Below are 19,459 nucleotides of genomic sequence, written 5' to 3' on the forward strand. Positions count from 1 at the left end.
TGAAGGTATTAACTGAAATGGTTTGCTTTAATGGAGCATAATGCTGGTTGGATAAATATGAAGTTCATACAGAGAGAAGGCCTATGTGCGGTCCTCCTTCAGGCTTTATGTTATGTAGTCTGTTAATTTTTTTTACATGTATGCAGTTATTTTATTGAAATGTAGAGTGTAGTAAAGCTAATGCAGTCATTTTCATGTTCAACAGTTTCCTACAAGTTTCCTGAGAACTACGGTGAAGAAGCATGTTTTTCAGATATTCTTTTGAACCTAATTTTGTGCGAAGAGGTCACTATTCCAGAAGAACAAAACCATCAAACAGCTTACCAAGATTTAATGTACATTTATTCTTACCACGTGGAACATATAGTATAAAGATTTCATACTGAATAAATGATATTCATTGAGCCAAAAAAGGGAAAAGGGAGGAATTTACATGTTGTCTTAGCTACATAGTCTGAAATACAAATATGCAGAATCCATGACTGAAGAAAAATTGTCAAATGTGTACTTCATCTAGTTTATTTTTGTTGTACCAGGAGATAACAGGTTCGAGCCGTGTCTGCCGCACTACGGCGCTGTGGAGAGACCGGAGGTGTGGGTCTAATCAGCGGGGACTGGAGGTCACAGACCAAACTCACATGTCGGCCTCGATCCCTCACCGATAACAAGTGTGAGAATAGTGACACAGACAGAGACAGACACAGAGAAAGGAAGTGTAATGTACAACATTATATATACACCACAGCAAAGCTGTATTTGAAGTTGAAAACCAGTCCTAAGAGGTGATTTCTTTTCATAAGGGTATTCATACAATCAAGGGATAAGAGGAGGTAAGGGTGTTGTAGGTTCTTGATACTTTGGGGAAGAAAGCCATTTTCTGTTTAACACCAAACTAAAAAATGACCTCAAAACTCTAGAAGAGCTGCATCTTCTGCTTCTCTGTGAAACGTGTGTTACAGAATGCTTACACTCAAGAGCAGTACGGTACAGAAAATGTCCTACAATCTACTGCACACTGCACAGGCCTCCCCGGTGAAGGTGTCTATTGACAGCACTTAGTCTACCGTCGGGCTGACTGGTGAAAATCCAACTACAGCAACTATAACCAGTAGGCCACTTGTCAGTCTGCTTCACCTCTGAACTTCAACCAGTTACAGACTCATTGTGCCCTCGAGGGGAGAGCTAGGGCACGCTGGGTCTCCCAAACTCACTGTAAACGAGACAGCAACTTTGGTTACAGTTTTTGTTTTTCAGCTATTTATTTATTTATTCATTTATTTATCTTTATTTAAAAAGTACTTTTTCCCCCAAGTGCAGAACAAGTCTCCCAACCGTGGTGCTCTGCTCTGTGTCGTCCAGTTGGCATTCATGTTGCAAGTAGTGTCACTTTGTGGGCGTCTCTCTGGTTTGTAATCCACCGCCGCTCTGTGATTGCCCTCCTCGAGCGAGGACGGCCTGGGGAGGGCTCAGAGAATGGAGTCTGAAGGATTTTCATAAATTAAAAGACAGTCACTTGAACTCTCCTTGCCCTGTTACACACAAGCCAGGTTTCCAGGGAAGAGGGGATTTGGGGATAAAACCCCCCCAAAAAGTGGAGCCACGGCTCCCTACAGCTGTCATGACTGGCCAATCAAAAAGAGTACATCACAGATAACATGAGAAACCAGCGAGTTCATTAGGGGGGACACTGAGAGGTCGAGGAGTCGAGACTCTTGTAGTGTGAACTCTGAGTGGTTCTCCTCCACCTTGGCTAAGGCGTGCAGAGCCCGGGCAGCTCGCCGCATCATGTCCGGGCTTGTGGGCTCGAAGTGCATCCCCTGTAGGTGTAGTAGAGAGCTCTGGCTCTGCTGGAGCTGTGTGGCGGCCAGACTGTCCTCCAGGAAGCCCAGCAAGTTGCCCACGCTGCCTTTCTGAACAGCGATCGCTCGGGCTGCCACGGTATCGCCCTGGGCCAGGTTGGCCAGCAGGACCACGGCCATCTCCCTGCACACCGCCACCTTCCTGTCTCCGATTAGCCGCACCAGGTTCCCGTATAGCTTCTCCAACCGACTGAATGGCGGAGTGGCCAAGATGAGGTCCACATTGTTGTCTTGGATGCTTAGTTTGCTTAGTGTCTCCAGGACCAGTCTCTGAGGTGACAAAGCACTGTGGGGGCCGAGGGTGGGGAAGGGATCCTGGGCCTCCGCTGATGGACAGACGGCCCAGTGGAGAAGACCGTCCAACAGAGGCAAGCAGATGCTCTCGGGGTAGATGGACAGGTCCAGTTGGCCTGAGATGTTCGCCAAAGTGACCAGCGTGTTCTCCCTCAGGAGCTCCAAGCAGTCCCACCACCATTCGTCCCTCTGGCCCGTCCCCTCGTCTGAATCTTCATCCTTCTCGTAGGTGAGCGGAGCTTGTTTGCGCTCAGGGTGCCGGTGGTGGAGCAGGATCAGGCGGCCCAGTAGCAGCAGCAGCCCTGGATGTTTGGACATCTCGTGGTCATTGCCTGGCACGAAAGAGAGGCTGCGGACAATGTTGGAGACACAAACGCAGCGGCGAGCTAACGAATCCTGCCAGGTCGCCAGTGCAATGAGCGGCCCCTCGTCTTTACTGTGAGGCTCATCCTCCAGGATGGTGCCGGTCTGCTGTGCCTTCTGGATGAAAACACCGTCGAGGAGAGGAATGGGTCTGTTATTCTCCTGGTGACTTTTAGCAACTTTCTCAACCGTTTTTGTCTCAGAGTCCGTTTTCCTCTCCTCCTCGCTGCTGAGCGAGGGGCTGGCCTTCTCCGAGACTACAGCTGCTTTCTCTGAGGAAGATGTCTCCTTTGGCCTTTCTTCTTCATCCTGATTCTTCTTTTTCTCTTCCTCAGTTGGCAAACAATTCTCCAGCAACACTTCTTCTGGGACTCGTCGCTTCAGCAAATTCGCGGGCACAGATATTCGTTCTCGAGGTTGCAAGAAGTCTTTGCGTGGTTCAAAGTGAGTCTGGATGTGGTCTGTTGAGTCTCCCCCTCCGGCGCTCCAATGAAGCAACCCGCTGTTAAACTCTTGCAGTTTGCCGTGATTGTTGGACTGGCCAGCCACAAACGGGTCTCTCTTTCGTACCACCTTTAGGGGAAACTTGTCGAACTTGCTGGCCTGTTTGGGTCTCTCATGGGCAGCTAAGGGTTGCGATGAGCCCGTCTGTTCAGATGAAGAACCCTTGCTCTTCTTCTCCTCATCGTCTGTCTTCTCATCCCGACCCCGAGACTCAGAGCACTGCTCTTGCTCTTGCTCCTCTTTGACACGAGCTGGCTTCACTGTTTCTTGTTCCTCCTCCTCTTCTTCGTCGTCGTCATCTCCTTCCTCTTGCTCCATGTGTTCCTCCTCCTCTTCTTCCGTGCTGTCCCAGGCTCGTTTCAAGGCATCAGGATCAAGTAGTGTCCTCTGGCCGGGGTCTCCCACCTCGTACTCCCGCAGAATGCCAAAGATTTCAATGAGGCAGCGTCTGAAATACTCAACCACCAACTCTAGGAAGCCAGGCAACTGAAGAAAGAACATAGATATAGAAAATATTAGACATGATCACTACGCATAGCATTATAAACCATCATTAAGGGCTCAATGTTAAGTCTCACCGTGTTGAGATCAAAGGTGGTAATACTGTTGTCATCATACAGGAGGATGTTGATGGTATCTAAGGCCCACGTGCTCTCAGCCAACAAACCAGACTTTAATGACATCATGACTCTCCAGGCCTCCGGGGTTCCTAAGAAGTCAAGACAAAAAATTGGTACCCTCTAAGCAACAACTTGGATCATTACAGCTGGACTAAGCAGCATTAGGCAGTAGCAGGTCAATAATGAAGTTCAATAGTTATAATCATACCGATTTCTTTGACGGTGAGTCTCCGACGTGGTTTCAGGATAGGATGGGAAGCTTCTATAGAACCCGGGGGAAAAGGCATGTCTCGCCTTATTAGAGGCGACTGCACCGGAGGGGGCACTATGTGAGATGCAGGCACTGGAGGGCCGGCCTTCTGCATCTTCATTACTCCGTGCATATAGGGAGATTTACTAGGCGATGTCCTGCTATCCATGGGGCGGGGCATGGAGGCCGGGCTGGACACCTGTGGAATGTGGTTCTGCACGCCCTGAAGGGGCTGGTAGTTGGGCTGTACTGAGCGAGGCATGGGTTGGCCAGGCCCTGCTGGACCGTATGGAGGCTGACGTGGGCCCATCTGACCCCCCCACTGGCCATCGTGATTCATACGCTGCTCTGATGACATCATCTCCTCTGAGCGGTTCATGCCAGGGTAACCGGGTCCCTGGGGCGGGCCCCCTGGGCCACCCTGCCGGCTGGGGTAGTTCTGATAGTTCATGTCTCGCGGCCCCTGCCACATACCTCCCTGAGGGCCCTCAGGGCCGGACTGCATCATCTGAGGGGGCATGTTGGGCTGAGCGTTGGGCCCCGTCGCACCCTGCATACGTTCACGACCAAAGGGAAAGGGGAACTGATTGCCTGGGCCAGGTGGACGCCGATCAGGGCCGGGATAGGGCCCAGTGCCGCTGTACTGATTGTACGACTCCTGCTGTCCTGAAGAGGGTGCATGGGCACCTCCTTGCTGTTGCTGCTGCGGTGGTGGTTGTTGTCCACCATGGAAGGGCCCACTATACTCCGCCTCATGACGTTTAGATGGAGGATAACCACCTTCCACAGGACGTTTGTAACCCTACACATCAAAAAAGACAAAGATACACAACTATTTCACACCATCTCAGCAGAAATGTAAAAATGAATACATGAGTTCACAACAGTTTTCGTCTAAAACAAAACCTTATAAATGATAGCACCTCAGTCAAAGAGAAAAAGATATATGGAACCAAAACAGTGTATTGAGCATAGTGAGAGTTAGCGTAGTGCAGATGGATCACTGACCTGTTGTTGTTGTGGGTACATTCCAGGCTGCTGATTTGGGTAGGAGCCTGTAGGGGGCGTTCCCTGTCCAGGATACTGATTACCATAGGAATCATGCCTGCAAACATTATGCCTCGTCAGTTTGATCATGAAAATACTGTGCATCTCTATCTCGCTGGATTAAGACAAGGCCCACTGTAACACATGTACAGTAATAAACAGTCAACATTATGGCTTATTATAATGATGAATTTGTGACAAATGGACATCCAGGATTTCTTTTTGCTTATAGCTTCACATTCAAATACTTTATACTAAATCTCCATTATACCTGCCTCAGCTGCATCAATATGATTCAATACTTTCCCTCTATCTATAATAATACTGTTATTAAATATAAAGGCCAAATGTTAATGCTGAATATAAATACCCAACTCTTTTTATTAAGTGTACTGCTTACTTAAATAATACCGGCCCTCAGACAATGTAAATGGGATTCACACATTTCAAATCGATGTAACTGTGCTTTCATCTTCACACCCACATACAATAAACCCAAACCTAAGAGCTGATATGTTGAAAATATTTTACCCATGAAGGATGGCAACAAAATTCTAATGTTAATGTACTGTACAACACGATGAAATGGGTTGTCTTGTAACAACACTGAAGAACTGAACTGAAAGCAATACATTTGTTTTACATCGAGAATGAACAGTTTCCACTGACAGTAGCTTTAAACCCAAAGAAGATTGGCAAGTAAGTGTTGTGTGAACTGACCGTGGCTGCTGTGGTGGGAAGCGATTTGGCGAATACATCCCTGTGTCGGCGTTGGCGGGTATCATAGGGTTTGGCTGAGGAGCACCGGATCCCATGTTGCCCTCCGGGCCCATTCCTTGCTCCGATCTGGGAAAACCAGAACAATACACGTGGTATGTTTTTCCAGACTTTGCTACACACAGACATACAAATATTTATGGGACTTGTTGAGTCAAAACACGTTGGTGTTATCACTGTTTCACAATCAGAGTGCCTCGGATATTTTCCAGACTGCCATCCTATACCAAGCACTTCCTTTCAAAGTAAGCTCAACAGTCACTGTTTTTTATTGTTATTGTTATACAAATAATTATATTAAAAAAGAAGAATGGGATAAAAAAGGTAACAATCACAACATCAACATGAATATTTTAGTTGCAATTCAATATCAGCTACTAGCCAAAACTCGTTCATTTTATCTGACTCATAAGTCTGTGACTACTACCAGTCAAGTCTTATTAGTTCTATTGATTCATTTTTCAGAGGAGCACGAATCCAGTGCACAACCCCTTCTTCTATCACGGAGGGACAACACAAAAAAATAGGATGAATGGTGACTATTTCATAAACAATAGGGAGTAAAGTGAACTCACAGGATGGGTAGAGACATGACAGCAACATGACACACGTACCACAGTCCAACCTCATCTTTTCTTTTTGAAAAATCCCGAACTTTTTTCAGATGTGTTCGACTGAATTTGCAGATTGTATTTGGTTCTAGTTTCCATAACAAAACCATGTCACTCCCTGGCAGTACATCATCAACTCAAAGAACAGTTAAATGTGTGAGACGCCAACCAATTCCCATGCACTTCTTGAATTTCTATCAAATAATATAAACAAATTCAGCCTGAGAGATACTTTTCTTGACCTGCATAAGAACTTTGAGGTGCGACTGATCATTAAAATAGCTGCTGGTTATAATCAGCAGTGTTTAATGACCTTGATAATACCATCTTCCGTTTAATGGTTCTTACCTCCTGTCGTAGCCTGGTCCATAGGGATACTGCTGTCTGGGCCCCATTGGCATCGTGCCCATGGCCCCGGGCGGTCCTCTGTTGAATGGAGGCTGCTGCTGTTGCTGCTGCTGTTGAGGCGGCTGCTGCTGCTGTTGTTGGTCACCCACCCCGCTGTTAGGGCCCTGGTTAGCAGGTAGAAAGTGCTCCCCGACTGGAAATGCATTCAGAATTAAAGCCCATTAAGAACTGAGTAATTGGTAATTAAGGAAGTACTTTAGTTTCTAGGATAACACCATCAATTCAGCTCTTGTCCACTCAGTGTGCCCACCTTTCCGCATGTTACCAAAGGGGTCCTTGTTGGGTTCGTAGGCGGCCATGCGCCCTTGCATGTCTGGTGTGTTCATGCCAGGCTGATAAGCGGAGTTGGGCGTCATGTTCTTCCTGGGGAAAGCAGGGTCACTTCCATCAGAGAAGGGGTCCTGCAGGTTAACGCTGCTCCTAGAGAGAAGCAGGGGTGAGGGGGAGGAGGGGGAATTAGGAGAGAGAAGGAAAGGCAGAAAGAAATTAGTTCCTCTAATCAAAATGTCTTTTAGAATCAGATAATAAAACTCAGAGGTGTTTAACGAGAGTCACCTGGACCCGGGTGGCATGGGGGGCATCTGGGTATGAGGAGTGGAGGCTGGGGTGGGAGGTTTTAGGTCGCCCCCCTCAGCCATGGAGCTGCTGGTGGACTGGGGTGTCTGAGGACCCTGCAGAGAGCCCGACCCAGCTGTGGAGCAGAGGGACGCTTCAGAGAGGAGCAGACAGACATGGTACATGACTTTAATAACACTCAAACACAGCAAGTTATGTATGTTTTAAAGTGCATGGATGTGGGTTACTGAATTGGAACTGCACGGTGTTGGAAAGATGAGAACGGCTCTAACCTGGAGAGGGTGGCTGGACCTTAGCAGCTTGGCTCTTTTTGTTGTCGACGATCTCAGGAGGAGGGTCCTCCCCACGCTCAATTTTGCACTCAAAGGCATACAGACACTGGACGTACTGTTTCTTCAAGGAACTGGCAGCGCTGCTGGATGTGCCCACATTCAGGGAAGTGGCAAGATCACGCCATTTCTTATTCTTACTCACCTGGGAGACGCACAAAGAAGAAATATTTAGAACAGAGATTACAATAGTGGGCAAGCAATAAATGGAATTTATTGTTGTTTATAAAAGCTATATTAACCTGTGCCATGCTTCCGATCTCTTTGACTGACATATACAGCCGGAAGAGGTCCAGGGGTTTGCGTCCTACAGCGGGCAGGTTGGTCATGCCCATGGCTTTCTCTTCAATGAAGGCCAAATATCGGTCCACCCACATCTTCCTCTCCGGCTCTGGTCCCAACTCATACAAACGGGTTATCTTCTCGTTGGTTGTGGTGGAGGAGTTTGACTTCTTCTTTGTCCAAGAAAGAACAAATAATCCATCAGAGCACAACTTCTACAGAAGATATTTGAGGTGTTCAGATTAAAAGATTTTCAAAATTACTAAACCGGTTACCTTAGATTTGGGCTCTGGCTTAGGCGTCACACTCCCATCTACTTTGTTATTCATCTTATTGTTCACCTCTGGACTGGGAGCCATACCTAGACACAATGATAGGGATTGGAATTAGCTGTGAAATTAGCCACATTAAAAAGAGAATAAGGATAGTAGCGGTTATCTCTGTACAACTTACCACTTGAGTTATTGGCCATGTTTGGCCCCATGGGATACGGTGATCCACCTTGAGTGTTCATCATTCCAGGCATGTTGTTCATGGGAGGGCCATAGGGGGGGCCGGAGCCCATCATGCCTGGAGACATGTTGGCGTAACCAGGCATCCTGGACAGAGGAGGAAATAAATTAGCATCTAGTATTCATAGGGTATCTATAGATAGGTATAGGTATCTCATATCTAAACATAAGTGGGAAGTCAACCAGAGGTCTCCATCATAGACCAACCTGTTGTGCATGGAGTTGGCGGCAGGGTGCTGCATGGCAGTGGGGTCCTGGGGCTTTCTGTTCATGCCTGGAGGGGGACCCATTCCTGAGCCTACCTGGGGTGGCATGTTACCCATGTTAGGAGGCATGTTTGGACCCATGTTAGGGCCCATATTTGGACCCATGTTGGGGCCGTAGGGACGTGCCCCCATTTGATTAGGAGGCATCCTTCCTGGGGGCATGCCAGCATATGGCGGCCCCCCACCCTGCCCTGCCATGGAGTTCATTGGGCCCATGCCCGGCCCGGTGTAGTTTGCGTTGGGCATGTTGCCATAGCCAGGTTGCCGGGGATAACCTAAGGATGACATTTGAACAAAAAAATAATCAGGTAAAAGTAATCACTTGGCTGTAACTGTATACTGGTCTGGGGGGGGGGGGGAATCACTGCAACAACCAGAAGTTTATTTGGGTTCAACATTAAAATTGGATTGTTAAGACAGAGTCTTTTCCTTTCCAGACTTTTGTTCCCTACAGTGTACTAGCAGAGAGAGCTATGCACCCTGAGCAACAAGCCTTCGTCACAGTCTCAGCTCTACTGACAGGAGGCTCTGCTACGTCAGCTGACTCTCTGCTTCACGGCTATAAATAGCTGCAACAGAGTCAGAGGGAGGGACCAACGGTAGCATGGTATTCCTATGAGGCAGGCAGAGGAGATATATTCCATAGGTTTGTCTAATGGGAAATGCACATAAGGAAACTTCCCAAACAGATAGTAAATTAAGTGGGAAACCTTTAGAAATAAAAAACTTTAAAGCCTTAAAAAATTCACCTCTAGAAGCCATTTCACAATTTATCTTTTCACAAAAGAATTTCAAAACGAAAAGCTGTCCCTCCTCAAGTAAAACCATGACAGAGACAATTTGAAAACTAGGGATGTCACGAGAACCGATACTTCGGTATCAACTCGGTACCAAAATTTGAATAATGTTACGGTACTCGTTTTCTTCAGTACCGAACGATGCCTGTAATGGTCATTTGGTACCGGAGTGGAGGTACTGGAGATGCGATTCTTCCGGATCTAATGGGGGCAGTATACGCTTACAAGTGTTCTCATCTGCCGTGAAATGAAGGAAGAAGAAGAACGCCGTAACAGCACGGAAAAAAACAACAACACGAGACGTGAAAGAAGGCAGCTGCTGCAGCGCTATCTCCCCCTCAATTCGTTGAGAAAACAAATAGCAAGAGTCGGGTATGGAAGTACTTTGCGTTCGAGGCGGATTTGCAAGGAGTAATCATAGATTCGCAAAAACAAGTATGCAGTGCGGTAACGGTGCCGTCGTACTTTTCTTTCCAAAGGAGGAAATTTCAAAATCAAATTTAGCAAAGCACCTCAAAGACAGACATCCAGACAATATTGTTTATTTTAAATACTTGAAGGCTACATGCCACTGTTCTGTTTTGCAATGTTAATAGACGTTTCTTTTTATTTATTACTTAAAGGCTACATGCCTATGTTTTTTGTAATGTTCAAATGTTTTAATAAAAGGAGTGCGTGTTGAATTACATGGGATTTCTTGTTTTTTTTACCGTGGTATTGAATTGGTATCGAGAATCTTGTAAATTCACTGGTATTGGTATCGACTACTAGATTTCTGGTACCGTGAAATCCCTATCGAAAAGTACGCACCTTGGGGGCCGTACTGTCCAGCCTGCTGTCCATAGCCACCCATGGAGTTGTTCTGCTGATATGGGCCCATCCCAGGATGCATCTGTCCCCCTGAGGACTGGCGCGGAGACAGTGCAGAGGCTGACTGGGGAGAACCGTAAGTGGGCATCTGAGGGTTTCTCTGCATAAACCCTGAAAGAGGACAAGAGATGGAGATGGTGCTCAGACTCAGATGCTTTGGCAAACACTCTTGAAATGTTAATCTCTATGAACACTTTGCGTTTAGACCGCAGCATACCTCTGTCCTGGGCCATAGGAGACTGGCTCATTGCCGGGTGTAGACTCCCATCAGACTGCACACTTGATGGCCTGGGAGGCATCTGGGTCCCTAAACAATAATATTCAAGTTAAGTTAGTGTGAGCTCAAAATAGGTGGAATATAAGTGCTGATTTCAAGCCACTGAGGTTATAATGTAGCTACCATGGTTGTTCTGATTAAGGACAAAGGTTGATTCCCAATCTTAATCATTTAATAAACCAGGATATTTTTCTCTTAAGAATGCGTATCCCATAAGCTTCGTGTCAGATGCCAAATTTTGAGTAGGAAGTTCAATAGTAATTCTCTATTCTAAAGATGTATTTTGCTGAAAAGAAATGGTTGAAAAAAAGAAGTGGCTATCAATTTGTGGGTGGACAAAAAACACTTTTGTGTACAACATGAAAGCATGTTACAATTTCAACCCTTTGCAAGATACCATTTGAGAAATTCAGTAACGCCAACAAAAAAACAGGGCAAGTAACACAAATATGGTATTGGTTAATATTTGGCTCAGTTCTTTTTTTAATCAGACTTTTTTCAAACAAGTTCATGTTGTCAATCTCAGCCATATTTAACCCTGCCGGACACATTGGCTCAATCCTTACAAATGCTGTTTTTTTGTGAATGAGTACTGTCCAACCAACAGAACATAAATATATTTAAGTGTAGCTGAGACCCCGAAGTGAGGAAACCAAATATAAAGGACAGAGTTTAGAGGAAAAGTGTGATTAGAGGACATCTTTGATTTAATTGTTGTAGTTTGAGGCAGCAGAGTTTTATATAGTGGGCATTATAGCTTCAATGAAGTTAAAAAGAAGATAAAGAATGGTATTGTCACAGTATGTGGAACTATGTTTTTTCTAACTTTAAAGCTACTTAAGGGGGTATTTTAAATCAGTTAAATTATAGTTATAATAGTAATAGTAGTTCTCCGTTAAATATGTGGACAAAATTCAAGAACTTAAAAGGGGCACAACACCCAAATTAAGAATTCCAATATGTTATTTCCATGGTCTAGGAGAGTTCAATCAATATTTGTGAACATGAGCTCCTCTCTCTGAAAGCCAGAAACCAGAGATGTAAGTCTCAAACTTGTGATGTCATAGGGTATAAAGTCTGGAGCTGCTCCATGGACCATGAATGGGAGACTGATTTTGTGGACCCATATAATGTTTGTTTTCTTATTCTATTGTACTGATCTCAGTTGTGAAACAGAAAATGTTCCCATATACTCAGATCATTCCCCTGGGTGCTCAGTGTCTACAACATCTCTCTCCATTCATTGTCTATAGAGCAGCTCCACACTTGATACCTTATGAAATCACTAGTTTGAGTTTTAGCACTCTGGTTTTTGGATTAGGGAGAGAGTTGTTCATGTTTAATCTACTAATATCTGGACTGTTTTAGATCACAAGAATAACATGTATGTATTTTGAAAGTGGGCCTAGTTCTCCTTTAATGATAGAATTCAGGTTGCTATGAAGTGCATTTTTCTCTTGTAATGCAAACATGTTGTCATGACCTAAAAGCGCAAGTCATTTAGTGTCTACGTCACAAATGTCAGAATTCTGCTACTGATCACGTGTTTTGTTTCAGTGTGTGAGGGATCGGCCCACCTGGCATGTTGGCGGGTGACAGCGGTCCTGCGCGGGGTGTGCTGGCGCCGGCGGGGGAGCCAGCTGGCGAAGGCGAAGGCCCTCGGATGCCTGGCAGGTGGGGAGACGTGTGAGGGGAGAAGGGCGACTGAGCCTGGTTGCTCTGCTCGCCCTGGCTGCTCGACACACCTGGCGTGCTCACGCCGGGACTCAGGGCGCCTTCTGCACCTGTAGGCAGGTCATCGATGGACCCTGACAAGTCCTGAAAAAGCGTACAAAGAGAGAAGATTAAGTAGATTTAACAAACATGGTATATTAAAGAAAAAGAAAAGATATTATGACCTCAGAAGATTCATCTCTTGTGCATTTTGGCACACTGTATTTGTTACAGATTAATCGTAACTTTTTGTAGTAATCTAATGTTACTACTATTTCATCCACTGACTGTAGTGTTAGCAAGTTGCGATTCATTCTCTGTTGTTTGGCACAAGTGGCACACATTCAAATACTACACACACACACACACACATACACACACACACACACACACCCAGAGGCCTTTGTCCTTATTTATCTTTTTCAAAGAAAAAAAAATGAGTGTGCATTAGTGCTGGGGGTTGTCATGGTTACCAAGGATTGTAGGATGCGAGCTGAGTCAGCATGTAGCAGCAGCAGCCTTGCCATGTGATTTCAATACACAAACAAACTCTTCTTGTATTCATCTTACTTTTACCCGTTTACACAGCACCTTTTCCACACAGCTGTCTCTCAACAGCTACTAAACGCGCAGCAGCACACGCACAAGTCTTAAATCATCAAGGAAAAGCACAGCAGCCACAACACCGACACGCCACAGAATGAAAGCTTTTAAAACATTAATACCCGACATTTAAAGGGAAAATTTGAAATGTAATGAGCCTCGCAGTCATTTATTTGATAAGTAGTCAAATGAATATGTCCTGAGTCTTGTGTAATAAAAACTACAAGGCACAAACTAGCCCTCTTGCACGAGGATGAAAAGCAAAAACAGTGTGAAAAGGCTTTTTATGTTCCAGCAGTGAATTAACAAGCGACTGACCGGAAGGCTGGACGGGCGGCCTTGACTGTCCTCTGGGCCAGATTTAGGCTGAGTGGATGGAGGGGTGCTGGACTGAAATGAGTCCTGGGACACCTCCTAAAAGACATCAGAACACATGCTTAAGTACAGCCCCAGAGTTACAGTAAAGCATGCATGTGAAGATAATTAAGTATGATGAATATGCTCCCGGACTGAGTGCAGTACCTGCTGTTGTGGAGGAGGAAAGCGCTGATAAGGTGACTGTTGTGCTTGCTGCTGCTGCGGCGGCTGCTGCTGCTGCGGCTGCTGTTGCTGCTGCTGCTGCTGCTGGTTCTGCGGGTACGCTGCAGGCTGGCCCTGTGGGTGTTGGCTGTGTCCCGGTGGATGCTGTGGAGGCTGAGACTGCGCCTGCTGTTGCTGCGAGGGGGGCTGCTGGGGCCCCTGTGTGGATCCTGGGTAGTTGGACTGGCCCTGTGGTCCAGGGGGTTCCTGGGAACTTGGCTGCTGCGGGGCCTGACTGGGAGGACCCTGCTGCTGAGCGTAGAGAGACTGGCCAGATTGTGGGGCTGGGGCTTGGGAATAAGGGGGCTGAGACTGTGGAGGCCCCTGGGATGAGCCTGGCAGTGGCCCCTGGGACTGCGGGGGCATGTGGGGCTGCTGATAGGGTTGTCCTCCCTGGGCGTGTGGAGCGGAAGTCGGCGGAGGGTGGGTTTGCCCTGGGTAAGGTGTCTGGCCGCCCGCTTGTCCTGGTGGGGGCTGCGTGTAGGAGCTTTGCTGCTGGCTTGGGTGAGGAGCCTGGCCGGGCTGGCCGTAATATGGTGCCTGGCCCTGAGAGCCGTAGCCTCCTGGTCCCTGCTGTCCATAAGATCCCATCTACACAGAACACACAAACACATACGACATCAAACACAACTGAAAAAACACTGATGGAGGACTTCTTTCTGAATAAAGTAAATCATGTGACCTACCTGTGGACCATACGGCATGCTACCCATGCCTCCAGGGGAACGTCCTTGCATCCCAACTGGGAATCGCTGAGGACCTGGAGGGCCATAACCCTGGCCAGGGTAACCAGGCCCCTGTTGTGGACCTGTGGGAGGCCCCTGCTGCGGCTGCTGACTATATGGACTGCCTGCTCCATATGGTTGACCTCTCATTTTTACCATTGGGTCCATAGGACCAGGTGGCTGGACCTGGGAAGAACACGAGAAAATACATAAAGTGAACATCCAAACAGCATAGGAGAAATCTAAATAGCAAGAGCTACAACTTAAATGCAGTTATACAACATAATTAGGCCATTACAGGTTCTCCATAAAATACGCGGCTGCAGTGTGTAACTTTCGCGGACTAAAAGTGTAAAAACAAACTTCAATGAATGAGGAAATTGTGTTTTTTTCACCTTGTTTCCCACGGTCATTACCGTGATTTTTTTTTCACCTCACTTTGCCATAGTTTCGGAAGTCAACAGAGCTATATATATCTACTTTCAAATGGAGGGCAGTCTGCCCAATCTTAAACATATCCCAGCTGTGCTCCTGTTTTGAGCCTGGTCCAAGTCGCTTTTTTTCCCCCCAGAGAAGGCAAGTTTGGCTCCGAATGAATGACACCAGAAACGAACCAAGTACTTTCACAACAGCAGGAGAGAGTGAGAAACGCACAAGACCGTGCTCTGTCTATAAGCCAACAGTTAGTGTAGACCTTTTCACACTTGACAACATAAACATCATAAATGGGCCCCTTTGTATTTCCTGTTGCAATGTTCGTTAACACAGTAGCTGACAGGAAGTAATCTCGGACCAAAGCAGTTGCCGTTGCAACAGAATGGCAATGAAAAGGTCTATAAAATAATTTCTCGGGTAAAAACTAGGTGCTACTAAATCATCAACTCAGTGCTGCGCTATGCTAGTGCCTTACATTGAGGATCCATTTATTCTCTCGCCTCCACCAAAATTATTTGGCACTGAAAGGTTGGGAATTTCAAGAGAATTTCAACATCTACTTCAAAACCGAAAGTATCTCCTTACATGACATTGAATGAATTCCCACATGTGCACTTTGCCGAGAAGAGCGTCCTCAGCTGCCTAACAACAGCCCTTTACAAACAGTATGCAAAATGCCTTACGTGACATTTTGCAGATCCAAGATAATGAAGTGAAATAAATAAGAGGAGCACATGGCTAATCTGCATAAGACAGAGAGGAAACTCCCTTGGCTAGTGAGAGATGGTGGACTGCCTTCTGATTGGCTTGGGGGGAGGATTGGGGGGAAATTCTTTGCAGTCACACAGTCAAACTTGTGTGGCATGCCAGACGCAGCAGCAACACACACACATCCACACTGCAGGCAGAGGTCAGTTTTGCCGTTTGCTACTAACACATTATAATATGAAACAAAGATGTCTATCAGTAGATTATTTGTTTATGTAGGGAAGATCAAAGATGACAAATAAAGGTGGCATGTAAATCAATACCAAGAAAAGAGTAATGATAGATGATAATAGAACAGCAGTCTTAAGTCATTATGTTGTAAACATTTAATGACTGTAGTAATTTGGATTTGATACAAACACTCTAGCTATCATATAAAATAGGGATGCACTGATACTGGATCAGATATCGGTGACAATGGGGCCGATCTATTCAACTCATTTGTATGTTTATATGCTCTGTAATTTTAATTACAGATTTGTTGCTGCATTAAAACGGTTCACACATGAAATGTAATTCCTGTTAATTCTGAGCGTGTCTTACTAAGTTGCCAGTGCACGATCCACCATCCCAATAATAAAGAACAATTAAATACATTTATATCTATGTATAAATTGGTCACATTTTGTTTTACAAAGTTAGGAAAGCAATGCTTCAGTCAAGCCTGATGTTGCTTTACAAATTAAAGAATGATCCCAGTCACCTCCACACATTGAGGCATACAACTTATTAATTAAACACTGGTATCAGATCAGTACTCGGTATTAGGGCTGCGTATTGGCAAGAAACTGGCGATACGTATCACGATACATGGGGTTACTATTCAATATATTGTGATACTGTACGCAAAAAGCGATATATTGAGATTTTTTAAAATCTAATTTTAGGAAAACTGAACGCACCATATGCATAAAATCGGAGTAAAAAATGTTTACTTTTTTTATACAATCAGGACAGTGGGATCTGCATTTGCATTAATCACAGTCCCTGTAACATCCAACATCATAGCACTACTTTGAGAGGACGCATATCTTTGCAAATGCATTAGTTAATACTGGCATGTAAATGTAGTTAGTTAAAAATCGATACAGTGATTTTGAGAATCGATACAGTATCACAAAACATAATATCCCGATATTTTCTTACACCTCTACTCGGTATCGACTGATACCCAAAGCCCAGGTATTGCTATCGGGACTGAAACAATTGGATCGGTGCATCCCTTAATATACAATGATGCAGAGTGCAGTTGACATATGATTTCATACACTATCTACCAACAGTGCTGCATGCATGTTGGAGCAAACAGAGTTTTTTTTATATCTCATTTGTGGGGGGAAAAAATATGAAATGAAAAATATAAAACCACACATTTATCCATGACCCATTTGCACCATGTATTTTGTTTAATGTGGAGCAGAAGACTAAGGAGTGAAGCAGCAATACCTCTGGTGACCCTGTGATGATAAATGAATGCTGTGTGTGCTCCTCTTATCAGCAACTGTTAGCCTTGCATCACATGTAATTAGAAATGGCCATGAAGCAGCGGATGAGGAGCCAATCAGATTTCAGCTAGCATGTCAACCAAAGACCAACTATCTCCTGGCTTTGACAGCAGGATTTTACCTCCACAATTCAAATCCCAGTGCAATCTGCAGTCACTCACTCATATGAGCTGAGCTGAGCTGTTTACAACATGCATGGGGAAAACCCAGCACAACACAGAGGGGGGGGGGGGGATTCATTTAATTAATATATATAATGAAAGTGTAATAATTTGCATCATTCCCTGACATCTTACATGACATTTAAGCGATTCAAACTGGAGCCATTTAGAGTAAACCTATGAGAGGCTGATTCAACACATTCCTCCTCGTCATAGCCACAAAATTACAGCTTATCAGAGGGGCAGGAAAACAACATATAACGCGACTGTTTGAGCAACTACACCAATACAACGTGTATTAACATGTTCTCCTCTATATATCCATACAGTATAAACACTTTTATAGCAGAATATGTGGTAAAATCGACGTAAAAGACGTGTTAAGAAGCTAAGAGGAGAGGAAGGAAAAAACGAGTCGGTTAGTATTTTTCCTCCCTTTTCACACTCGGGCCTTCTTGAGCTCCTCTAACCCCTCTTTACATCATTTCAACTACTTATATATCATCTTCTAAGCAGTACTCTTGTACTATACTACATGTGTATGTATTTTAAAACATTTATTTCACAGTAGAGGTTTAAAAAAAGGAGGAAAAACACACACACACACATGAGAGAGAGGCAGCCATTTTAGAGAGTCTTTGCTGAACTAGTAGCAGACAATGGCTGGCCTGCTAGTGTGACTAGCTCTAGGAAGGAAAGGAAGGAAGTTTACACGTTATGTTCTTGTAATAATGTGACTTTTACCTGGTTTCTAACTAGCCCGGCACTTCCCGGGCTCATAGGCGACGGGTGATGGCTTCTTTGTTGCCACCCCGCCGGAGTGCTGCCTCCGTACAGCCCGCTGCTGCTGCCCATGTCTGCTGCTGCTGCTGGTCCCTTGCTGCTAGCAGCTCCTTCCTGGCTGTAGTCGCTCGACGGGTAGTTCGGATAACCCCGCGTCGAGCTGGGCGACGTGAGCAGCTTGTTGAGAGTCGGCGTGGATGTAGGCTGAGGGTTTCCAATGTTATATCTCTGGTTACTGTAAGATCCAGCCATCGCCGTGGGTGCTGGAGGCGGTTGTTGCTGCTGCTGCTTCACGTTAGCTGCTGCTGGCTGCCCCCCAGCTGTCGGCGCCGCCTGGGTACTGCGAGGGGAGTTCACGGCGCTGGTTGAGGAGGAGTACGCCTGGCCGGGATACGGAGTCCTATTCGGGAACGGGTTGTTGTAGTTGTTGAACTGGTGGTTGGAAAAGTCGCCTTGATACGGGTCCATCATGTTGCTCGACTGTGAGACCGGACCAGTACTAGCAGCTGCCATGCCAGGGCTTTGTTGTCCGCCATGTTGATGAAAAGGGGCCCGACCGTAGTGCTGGCTGTATCCGTACGAAGGGTTAGGGAACGCGGCGCCGTGGTGGTGCACCAAGCCCGGGTGGTTGTTGTTGTTCCCCTCCGGTCCGATAGAGTCATTCTGGTTATTATTATTGTTGTTAGCAGCCCTGGGCGGGTTCCCATTCCCGTTCTTCATCTCCGGTTCCCCTCCTCCCCCTGCATTTCCAGCGTCGGCCCCGTCCTGCTGCAGCAGATCCGGAGATCCGCCGTCCAAACCCGGCTTCTTTTTGTTGTCCCCCTGCTGCTGCTGCTGCTGCTGCTGCTGCTGCTGCTTCTCCACCGGTACCGACTCCTCCTTTGGATCCGGCTTTTTGAGTTCGTTAGGCGGGCTAGTGTTCAGAGTGGCGACCTGAGCGGCCATGATATTACACCCCCTCCTCCACCACCTCCACCACTACCACCACTTCTCTCTCTCTCTGTCTCTCTCTCTCTCTCAGGCGTCACAATCAAAAGCTAGCATTGAGTATAAATTATTCTTTATAACCATTTATCCTTGTGCCGATTCATTCCCACCACCACCACCACCACTACCACCCTCCTCTCTCTTATACCCGACCCAATCCGGCTGCCATCCCCCCCGGGTCCTGGTTGCAGTTTTAACGGGTTAGAAGTAGGATGATCGCTCCATACAATGCAGTAAAAACAAAAAAGCGAGAGAAATGTTGTTGTGGGAGTTGTGTTAGTGAGTCCTGGTAGAGGTAGAGGCAGGGAGCAGACCCAACCAACACGAGGCTCCAATACATACAGCCATTTTACTGAGCCGCACAGAGGCCTGCAAAACGTGGACTGGATCCACTCCACTGAGGACTGGGTCCTTTTTTTTTTTTTTTTTTTTTCTTACAACCACATTGTCTTTTTTTTCTCCCCCCATAGGTTGGAATATTTTCTCCACATGAATGTTCTCACAACTCACTAATGTTGTGTTACCAATATAAGAACTAGGCTTCCTCTTCTACTCCTG

At 46.0% G+C, this 19,459-nt stretch overlaps 1 protein-coding gene across 6 annotated transcripts; it reads right to left on the bottom strand.

Annotated features, from left to right (window-relative positions):
- Window positions 1-314: 314 nt before the first annotated feature.
- Window positions 315-19,459, bottom strand: arid1aa (AT rich interactive domain 1Aa (SWI-like)). 6 transcript variants are annotated; one of them, XM_037784174.1, is made up of 20 exons: window positions 17,876-19,457; window positions 14,224-14,448; window positions 13,481-14,128; window positions 13,277-13,372; window positions 12,220-12,460; window positions 10,583-10,672; window positions 10,306-10,476; window positions 8,640-8,973; window positions 8,374-8,519; window positions 8,196-8,281; window positions 7,881-8,093; window positions 7,582-7,783; window positions 7,289-7,442; window positions 6,984-7,153; window positions 6,674-6,866; window positions 5,658-5,783; window positions 4,899-4,995; window positions 3,849-4,692; window positions 3,599-3,729; window positions 315-3,506 (listed from the first exon to the last, which is right to left on the bottom strand). In XM_037784174.1, exons 1-20 carry the CDS (start codon window positions 18,857-18,859, stop codon window positions 1,617-1,619), a joined length of 7,041 nt encoding a protein of 2,346 aa, XP_037640102.1. In that variant the 5' UTR covers window positions 18,860-19,457; the 3' UTR covers window positions 315-1,616. The 6 variants fall into 6 exon arrangements, with proteins under 6 accessions (XP_037640102.1, XP_037640106.1, XP_037640103.1 ...); XM_037784178.1 differs by having other exon boundaries at window positions 1,617-3,506; window positions 7,289-7,424; window positions 7,881-8,090; window positions 17,876-19,459; XM_037784175.1 differs by having other exon boundaries at window positions 1,617-3,506; window positions 7,881-8,090; window positions 17,876-19,458.

This window comes from Sebastes umbrosus, chromosome 11 (assembly GCF_015220745.1).
Source record: "Sebastes umbrosus isolate fSebUmb1 chromosome 11, fSebUmb1.pri, whole genome shotgun sequence".
Classification (NCBI taxonomy): domain Eukaryota; kingdom Metazoa; phylum Chordata; class Actinopteri; order Perciformes; family Sebastidae; genus Sebastes; species Sebastes umbrosus.